Source organism: Gordionus sp. m RMFG-2023, chromosome 3 (genome assembly GCF_954871325.1).
Source record: "Gordionus sp. m RMFG-2023 chromosome 3, tfGorSpeb1-WG-v2, whole genome shotgun sequence".
NCBI lineage: Eukaryota > Metazoa > Nematomorpha > Gordioida > Chordodea > Parachordodidae > Gordionus > Gordionus sp. m RMFG-2023.
In genome coordinates, this window is record NC_088777.1 from 7,326,116 (window position 1) to 7,337,258 (window position 11,143).

Genomic DNA, 11,143 nt, shown 5'->3' on the forward strand with positions numbered 1-11,143 from the left:
TTTTAGTTTTAGAAAAAAATTATTAAAAATTAAAATCTCCACCGTTATCTTTCACCATTGTTATCACCTATATAACAATATTTCTATTCATTTTCTCAGTAATTATGAGATGTGTTCTATGACAACCTAGACATGTAGATATTTTGCTTTTTTAAGCACTATAATATCATGAAATATTCTATCCTACCATTTATTCTAATATCATAATTTATATAATATTTTACTAAAATGGTGTATTCTTACTATTTATATTCAATAAGAGACATATATATCAATAACTAAAATCACCAAATGTTTTATTTTCTACCCCAATATATATCATAAAACAATATAAATGGCAAATAGTGAAAATATAAATAAATACATAACAAAACATTTTATTCCTTTTTGACTTTATGTATAAATAATTATTTATAGAAACTAATAATATTCATTAATCATAAAAATAATTGATTTAATTATTCCTTCTCTATGACTTGCATTCAGGTAAACAGGATTTGGCACATTTGTCTTTGAAACTCGAACACGCACCTTGTTTTGCTAAGTCATCGCAATTACTATACGCGTTTACACAAAATAGATCTAATTTTTTTTTTAATATTTAAAATGTTAGAAATTTTAATATCTAGTTAAGGTGTCGACCGGTTATATAAAAGCGATGAACTTCTATTTAGGTTATTCGTTTAAAAAGTTACAATTATTTTCCTTTTTGGGAAAGAATAAATATATCATATAATACAGATATAGATACAATTCGTAAATATATATTTAAAATTAACAAGAACTAGTAATTAATATAAGCTTATAGATGAAAATTCTATTATAGTTATATTTATGCTATATTTTATATAAAGAATTTGAATACTTAAATATGTTGGTGTTGTTAAAAGGCTCAATATTTAAAAACGGCCAACTTAATATTTTAGCTAAAATGAATTATTACGCAAAAGTGAATATTTTGTTTATAGATGCCAGAGAGGTTTGGGCATCTATTAACCAACTCTCGAGGTGTGCATAATCACTATTTTGGCAAACATCTTAAATCAAAAGATTTAACAACATTTACAAAACGGGGAAAATATTTTTGAAAACCACTAAACACACAGTATTTTAGAATTTTATTTTTAGATAAAATTTTTGTGATGAAAAATGGTTTTTCGAAGAATAACTGTTACCGCATGATTCTAATAATTTTCCAGCATACACACCACTTGAACACACACCACCCTTTATGCAACCCTTGCATGATTGAACAGCTGATTTTTCATAAGGTTCATAATATGGAGGCAAATTACCGCTAAAAATATTTATTTGGATAATTTAAAAAATTTATTATTTTTATTACAGCACAATAAATCGATATATAAAATTTTCAATTATTCTAATTAACCTAGGATAATAATTACAGGCAAATATTTTTTGTCCAGAACATTCTGTCATTCCACATCCAACTTCTTTTGTAGTGCCCCATACAACCTATTATAAGGAAAGTTTTTATTTTTTAAAATATTATTGTTTAAAATTTTGGTTACTATTTTCAAATTCGTGGTAAATATTTTTTTTATTTAAAAAGGATGCAAAACCGGGATCATTTAACCTAGGTTTATAGAGTCACAATGGAATTTGAAACTTTCTATCCACGATAATATTTATATCACCTATATAACATATTAAATCTTAAACAATCAAAAATAGAAGATAGATGTTAATGATTAAGAATTCTTATATACTTGCGTATAATGACCAACCGATGCAAAATTCCCCTTATCTACCCCGAAGGTAAAGCTGCTGACTTCATTATACCATGTTTTAACAGCATTCTTCCAATCAGAAGTTCCTGTTGTCGCGTATAAGTTTTGTCCTCCGGACGGATATTCTTTTATGAATAATATTTAAGCAAAATTCGATTTTATTAAAAAGTTATTAGATTTTAAACTGAATTGTCTTCTGGATGGATATTCTTGTTATTATTAATAATATTTTTTTTAAGCAAAATTGGATTTTTTTAAAAAAGTTATATTGGATTTTAAACTGAAACACTCATTTTTTAAAAAAAAATACTATATAAATACATTATATAAATATAAATAATAAAACTAGAGGTAGCTCTATCTTTATTGGTGTCATGACTAAAAACACATTTTTGAGTCAATACTTGTGCCTTCAAAGCTCCCTCATTATTCCATATCTAACATGTTATTACATGAATTTAAATGTATAACATTTTTAGTTTATCCTGATAGTATAGTTGAATAACTATGTTTATTACCAATTTATACATAGCGCTTGACGGGGGTTTTACAGTAGATCTATAGTCATTATGAGCCTTGAGTATATCTTGTATTTCTGTTGCGTTTGGAATTTTCGCTTATATCAACAAAATAATTATTTAATATAGCATACTTAATTTTATAAGGAAAATTTTGAATTAGAAGATAATAAAATAACTTGTCCACATTTATAAAATAATTTATTTTTATCTAGCTCAATACATAGCATATGTAAAATGTTATCGTCCGACATTAGCTAACCTTAAATAAATTCACTCGCGGTCTAACCATTTTATGTATTTCCCATTAAATCTTTAAATATTATTCTAAACTTAGGATTATTAAGTATTTTTATTTTAAATTAAACGAGATATTAATAAAATATAATAACACAAAATGTTTTAAAATCAAATATTTACCTGTTGTAACTGTCATTAAGACCAAAGTGCATAATATAGTTAATAACATCTTTCTCGGTTACTACACAATTTAATTAATTTATCTTTTTGAGAAAAATTAAAATGAAATTTAGAGTTGTAAAATAAATTAAAATAAAAAGTATAGGTATAATAAAATAAAATTAGGACGAATGGGTTCTTATTAATTAAAATATCTTGAAATTTAATTTATATTTGAAAATTAATTTAAATATTGAAATTAAATTTTGAATTATAAATATTATTTTAAAATCAAATATAATATTTTTATAAGAGTTTTATCAAGATAAAAAATATTTTTTAAATTTGTAAGAAAAAAATATATATTATATTGCCAACTTGAGATATGTAAATATGTAACGCTGTAATTGGATTATTTTTGGGTTAAAACCCACTTTTTTAGAAAATATAACTAAATATAATTTACATAGGCAAATTACATAACTAATACTATTTCTAATTTGGAAGTAATGGTAGGTATTACATACCTTTTTAAATAACATATACTAGATAAAATTTAAATTGGCAAATTACATAACTTATACCATTCTTAATTTGGAAGTAATGATAAGTATTACATACCTTTTTAAATAACATATACTAGATGAAATTTAAATTGGCAAATTACATAACTTATACCATTCCTAATTTGAGTAATGATAAGTATTACATACCTTTTTAAATAACATATACTAGATGAAATTTAAATTGGCAAATACATAACATTTAAATTATTTCTAATATTTGGAGTAATATCAAATATTTTTTCAACTTCTACTAAAGGCGAACAGAGATATTTTTTAAACAGAAATAAATTCAGAAATAATCTTTATGTTATAATTCAGAATCTTGAAAGTCATAAAATTAATTGATATTAAAAAGAAGAGATAAATTAAGCCGATTATTAGTTCTAAATCGTTATAACTAAATTTATTAAAATTTTAGAATTTAATTATAAAATTACGCCGAAAATATAATTTTTTTTAAAATTTCTCGATCACTATACCAGGATTCTCGACAAATACTGCAGATAGAAATCTTTTATTAAAATTACAATTTTCAACAACTATAATTAATAAAAATATAAATGAAACAAAATCTAAATAGAAATCAGTTAATAAGGCAAGAAATTAGATTTAATGACCTAATTGCAAGTCTTTAGCGAAATTAAAATATTTCTTTTGGGTCAATGTTTTGACCGATTTTCGCCTTTCTAATTTTTTTATGTCTTGTGCTTTAGAACCAAATGTTGTAAGAGAATCATGATGACTGTAACGAAAGGATACTGATCAGATATATTATTCATATTTCAATTTTTTATAGGTGTTGTTGGAGCCAAAGGGTTGATGTAAGAAAAGTCCCAATCTAGGAACTTACCATCTTCCCAAAGTTAGTCGGTCTTCGATCATTTAGAAACAAACCGATTGTTTTTGTTATGGAAGTAATCTCAACTAATTTTTAAGCACACTTTAACAAGCGAGATGCAATGTAAGCCAGGAAGCTCGCCCGATACTTCTAAGGCATACAATGTTTGACCGAATCAGTATAAGTTACATCATACTTTCTTCAGATATAATTAATTCTAATAATATTTTAATCAAATTGTTTCCTTATTTCAAAGGAATATATCTTATATGTTAATTTATAGTAGAAAGTCTCTATACGTCATATTTTTTTATGTATATTTTTCTAATTTATAAAAATTTATACATGTGGAATGATCGGTAATCAATCCACTTAATTATCGTTTTTTAACTATGAAATTTCATGTTAATAAAAAAATAAGTAACTGAAAATATAGAAGGAATCTAATCCTTACAACAAAAACTTGTAGAATATAAGTTTTAAAGATGTCAAATAAAAATTAGACTTATGTTCTATAATATTAAATTAGACATTTAGTTTCTAATCTTATAATAAAAGTAGGAAGCAGAATATCAGCCAAAATGCTACTTTTAAAACCAATTTTCTTTGTTTTATATATAAATATATTTTAGTATTATGCCTCATCGCATGATTTAAACATTATATTTATACTTTTATTTTATCGTGTTACAATTTACATTTTATTTATTTTATCACTAACTTAAATTCAGTTTTGAATAGAGAATATTTTTTGTTTTATAATTTTTTCGTTTTGCGTAAAATTAAATGATTAATTATTTACTTATTATTTTTATATTGAGGGATTGTGATATATAAAAGCAAATATGTTAATGCATATAAATATATATATACTATTTGAAATGTGATTTAATAAAGCTATAGTTATATATTTAAAATATGACTTGATGATAATTATAGAATGTATCAAATACATAATTTTTAAGATAAATCTGTTCTGTAAATATCCAAACATTTAACGTTATTATCTATATATTTGTTTTAATGAAGATATTTAATAAAATATTAATCACAAAAAAGCAATATTATTTATATAGCAAAACATATATTTAGGGAGGATTAATATTCATTTATAAATAACAACCAAATTTATTGTATAATAATCTTTTGACCATTAAATAAAATAAATTTTATGAATTTATTCCTGATTTTATAAATGTTCTCTCGTTATAGTTTATCATAGAATAGTTTTTAAGAAGTAAAGTTGATTAAATGTGAATTTACTAAATAAAAACATTTTTATTGTTCCTGTGAAGAGATTTAAAATAGATTTGATTATAATTAAATAAAATAATTATTGCATAGTTAATAAAAGTATACTAAATATATGAACTAATCAAAATAAAAGTAAATTTTAGATTACAAATTTAAAATTATAGATAAATCATTCCTGAATTAAATGGGCTCGGCTTAATATTTTAAAATAGTGTTTCTGGTTATGTTTCTTAAGTTGTTTTATTAATCCAGGTTATTGTTACCGTTAATTTCCCCGGTTCTAAGACCTTATCAAACTCTTGATTTATCTAATATAAGTAAGGATCAATCAATTTCTTATTCATCAACCACTTTTAAACAAGAGATTTGACAGTCATATTTCATTATTACTAATTTCCCTAATGCCGAGATCTAAGTGGTTATGAGCAAAATAACTTAATTCGAGGTAGCGTGGCTGATTATATTCAACTTTAGGTATTTTAAAATGTTTCTAATATGTTATAAAATATATGTCAAAATAAAAGAAATAGACTTAAATATTTTTATTCTTTTTTTCAGGAATTATGAGGTGTGGTATATGAAAATTAGACATGTAGAATATTTTGCCTTAAGAGATTTCAATTTTTAAGCATTATAATATCAATAAATATTCTATCCTATTATTATTTTTATACCATATTTTAAATAACATTTTACTAAAATGATGTATTCTTTTACTATTTATTCAATAAAAAACATATATATATCAATAACTAAAATCACAAAATGTTTTATTTTCTACCCCAATATATATCATAATCTAAAATGGCAAAAAGTAAAAATATAAATAAATATAACAATATATATTATTCCCTTTTGATTTTTATTTATAAATAATTATTTCTTATAGAAACTAATAATTTCCTTATATGGCAAAAATTGCTTTAATTATTCCTTTTTCTCTAGGACTTGCACTCAGGCAAACAGGATTTGGCACATTTGTCTTTGAAACTCGAACAAGCACCTTGTTTTGCTAAGTCATCGCAATTGCTATACGCGTTTACACAAAATAGGTCTAATTTTTTTTAATATTAAATGTTTGAAATTGTAATAAATGAGATTCACTTCTATTTAGGTTATTCGTTTCAAAAGTTTCAATTATTTTCCTTTTTGGCGGAAAAAAAAAATATCATATTATACCTATTTAAATAGAATTCATAGATGTATATTTAATAATAACAGGAACCTGTAATTAATATAAGAATATTAATTATAAGTTCTATTCTAGTTATATTTATGCTATGTTTCTTATATAGAATTTGAATATGCAAACATGTACCTGTAGTTAAAAGGCTCAATATTTAAAAACGGCTAACTGAATAATTTAGCCAAAGAGAATTATTAAGCAAGCCTGGAAATTTTGTTTATAGATGCTGGATAGGTTTGGGCATCTATTAATGAACTCTCAAGATTTGCATACTCATTATTATGACTAACATCGTAATTTAAGATCGGTTAAGTCGAACCATTTAATAACCAATACCACACAGGAACAATTTTTAGACAGACTCTTAAACTCGAGTGGGTTTTGTTCAATTTTGTAAAACTGATATACCGATTTAATTTTTTGATAAATTTTTTATGATGCCACAACAATTGAATATTTTTGAACCCTTAATCTAAATTCACAGAACCCTGAAAAATTGTTTTTTTTAAGAATAACTGTTACCGCATGATTCTAATAATTTCCCAGCATACACACCACTTGAACACACACCACCTTTTATGCAACCCTTGCACGATTGAACAGCTGATTTTTCATAAGGTACATAATATGGAGGCAAATTACCGCTAAATATATTTAAATGGATAATTATAAAAATTTATTATTCATCTTTCATCAAAATAAATAGATCTCTAGAATATTCAATTATTATATTTATAATTATAACCTCGGATAATAATTGCAGGCATATATTTTTTGCCCAGAACATTCTGTCATTCCGCATCCAACTTCTTTTGTAGTGCCCCATACAACCTATTATCAAGGAGGTTTTTATTTTTAAAAATATAATTGTAATAACTTTTGATATTTATTATTGGTAGGAAATTTTTAATATTTTTTTTATTTAAAAAGGATGCAAAATCGTGGTGGGGTTATTTATAGATACACAAAGGATGAAATATCCGTTTACGATAATATTTATATCATCTATATAACATATTAAATTTTAAGCAATCAATAAAAGAAGATGAATGTTAATGATTTTTATATACTTGCGAATAATGACCAACCGATGCAAAATTTCCCTTATCTACCCCGAAAGTAAAGCTGCTGACTTCATTATACCATGCTTTAACAGCATTCTTCCAATCAGAAGTTCCTGTTGTCGCGTATAAGTTTTGGCCTCCGGAAGGATATTCTTATTATTATTAATATTTTTTTTATAAGCAAAATTGGATTTTAAAAAAAAATTAAAATTAAATATAAAAAGGAAACACTCTTTTTTTAAAAAAAATACTATATAAATACATTATATATATATTTGGAAATAATAAAACTAGAGGTAGCTCTATCTTTATTGGTGTCATGACTGAAAACACATTTTTGAGTCAATGCTTGTGCCTTCAAAGCTCCCTCATTATTCCATATCTAATATGTTAGGATTTTAAATATATAACATTTATAGTTGAATAATTATGTTTATTACCAATTTATACATAGCGCTTGATGGGGGATTGACACTAGATCTATAGTCATTATGAGCCTTGAGTATATCTTCTATTTCTGTTACGTTCGGAATTTTAGCTTATATAACAAAATAATTATTTAATAAAGCATAATTAATTTTATAAAATTTGAATTAGATGATAATAAAATAACTTATCCATATTTATAAAATAATTTTGTTTTATCTAGCTCAATACATAGCAAATGTTAAATGTTATCGTCCGACATTAGCTAACCTTAAAAAAATTCACTCGAGGTCTAACTATTTTATGTATTTTCCATTAAATCATTAAATATTGTTCTAAACTTAGGATTATTAACTATTTTTATTTTAAATAAAAGGAGATATAAAGGGAATATAATATCACAAAATGTTTTAAAATCAAATATTTACCTGTGGTAATTCTCATTAAGACCAATGTGCATATTATAGTTAAATACATCTAACGCGGATACCTAAACAATTTAATTAATTTATCTTTTTAGAAAAATTAAATTTGATTTTAAAAGGGTATAACAAAATTCTAAAATTAAAATACCTTGAAATTTAATTTATATTTGAAATTTAATTTGAATATAGAAATTTAATTTTAAATTTGAAATATAATTTTAAATTCGAATATAATTTTTATAAGAGTTTAAATTTTTTTTACATTTATAAAAATAAATATATTGCCAACTTGAGATATGTAAATATGTAACGTCTGTAATTGGATAATTTTTGGTTTAAACCCATTTTTTTAGAATATATAACTAAATATAATTTACATTGGCAAATTACATAACTAATACAATTCCTAATTTGGAAGTAATGGTAGATATTACATACCTTTTTAAATAACATATACTAGATAAAATTTAAATTGGCAAATTACATAACTAATACTATTCCTAATTTGGAAGTAATGGTAGGTACAACATACCTTTTTAAATAACATATACTAGATAAAAATTAAATTGGCAAATTATTTTAACATTATTAAATTTTGGAAGTAATATCATATTATTTTATTAACTTCTACTAAGAGCTGAGATATTTTAAAATAAATTCAGAAATAATCTTTATGTTATAATTCGGAACTGAAACATAAAATTAATTGATATTAAAAAGCTGATATAAATTAAACCGATTATTAGTTCTAAATCGTTATAACTAAATTTATTAAAATGTTAGAATTTAAATATAAAATTACGCTAAAAACATTTTTTTTTAAATTCCCCCCATTACGATTTCAGGAATATCCTTCTTTCGGACTTTTATTAAAGTTACAATTTTCAAAAACTATAATAAATAAAATAATTTTTAAAATATAAATGAAACAAAATTAAAATGGATTTGATTTTGTTTTGACCGATTTTTGTCTTTCAAAATTTTCCATGTCTTGGGGGTTAGGACCAAAGGTTATAGTAATCTTGATGATTAGAAGGAAAGAATACTGATCAGACACGTCCATGCATTTGTCACATTTCAATTGAAAGTGATTAAGCCTAAGGGTTAATGTAATTAAGTCCCGATCTAGGAACTCGTCATCTTCCCAAAGTTAGTCGGTCTTCGATTTTCAAGAAACAAACCGATTGGTTTTGTCATGGAAGGAATCCGAGCTGTATTTTAACCACGCTTTTGGAAAGTGTGCCGAGAAGCTGGCTCCTTACGAAGGCATACAATGTCTGATCGAATCAGTATATTTATAACATGATTATAATAATATTATTTTTTTTTAATGTATTGTTTCCTTATTACTTTAATATCTTATATATATATAGAAACTTTCTAAACGTCATATTTTCTCATATATTTTTCTAATTTATAAAATTGTTATATGGAATGGTCAATAGTTAACCCAATTAATTAACGTTTTTTAACTTTGTAATTTTTTTATTAATTTGTATAACAATATATTATACATATATATATTATTTATTTAATGATATTGACAACATAAGTTTACACCAAGTATTTCCATAGGTTTTACACAAATTCTAATTTAATTTGATTAATAGTTTTTGTTTAGAGACAATATATCTTTTCAGATATGTTTTTAAAATTAATAGATAATTGTTAAAATATAATAAATTAGATTTTTTTTAACATAAAAATTAAATAAATATCTCATGTGGCACCTATTACGAATTTAATATTTTTCTTTTCCGATAATAACTTTGCTACTTTGGAAATGATTGTTATTTTAAAAACTAAGAAATCTAAAAAGAAAATATTTTGCCCTTTCAAAAGTAAATATAATACATTTCTATTACAAATTGTTAGATATGAGTGGCAGGATAGGTACATTATAAGTTAATAATAAATACAGCCAAGTCGACATATAGCGATTTTGTAAACAACATCCTAATTTGCTAAGTAACTATAAATTATCTAAAATATCCATTTAGAAAAATATTAGTTGATGAAATCACGTGGTCGCCTCTAATCTTTTATATTAACCCCCCCCCCTCCCAGGACGGACCCACCAATAGTAATTTTTAACGAATTATATAAAGTATTTATCGATGTAAGGACAAATTTGTTATTTACCAGCCACTTTTTAGCAAGCTATTTGACAGGCATAATTTTGTTATTAATAATTTCATTATGTACAAAATAAATATAGAGATTGACTCTTAGTATATTCAACTTTAGGTATTTTAAAATGCTAATATCTTGTCATATATATATCGAAATAAAATATCTAGCTTTAAATATTTCTATTCCTTTTTTCAGGAATTATGAGGTGTGTTATATGACAACTAAACATGTAGAATATTGTGCCTCAAGAGATTTCATTTTTTAAGCACTATTATATCATGAAATATTCTATTCTACCATTTATTGTCATATCATAATTTAAATAACATTTTACTAAAAGGATGTATTCTTTTACTATTTATATTCAATAAAAGACATAAATATCAATAAATAAAATCACCAAATATTTTATTTTCATAACCCAAATACCCTAAAAAACAATCTAAAATGGCAAAGAGTGAAAATATAAATATATAACAATATATTTTATTCCCTTTTAATATTTATGCATAAATAATTATTTCTTATAGGCTAATAATTTTCTTGTATTATGAAAAAAATTGTTCTAATTATTCGTTTTTCT

At 23.5% G+C, this 11,143-nt stretch overlaps 1 protein-coding gene across 1 annotated transcript; it reads right to left on the bottom strand.

Moving 5' to 3' along the window:
* Nucleotides 1-6,267: 6,267 nt before the first annotated feature.
* Nucleotides 6,268-8,446, bottom strand: LOC135926677 (cysteine-rich secretory protein 3-like). Its single transcript, XM_065462607.1, has 7 exons — nt 8,431-8,446; nt 8,017-8,114; nt 7,868-7,958; nt 7,583-7,728; nt 7,258-7,343; nt 7,035-7,156; nt 6,268-6,380 (listed from the first exon to the last, which is right to left on the bottom strand). Exons 1-7 carry the CDS (start codon nt 8,444-8,446, stop codon nt 6,268-6,270), a joined length of 672 nt encoding a protein of 223 aa, XP_065318679.1.
* Between the last annotated feature and the right edge of the window lie 2,697 nt (nt 8,447-11,143).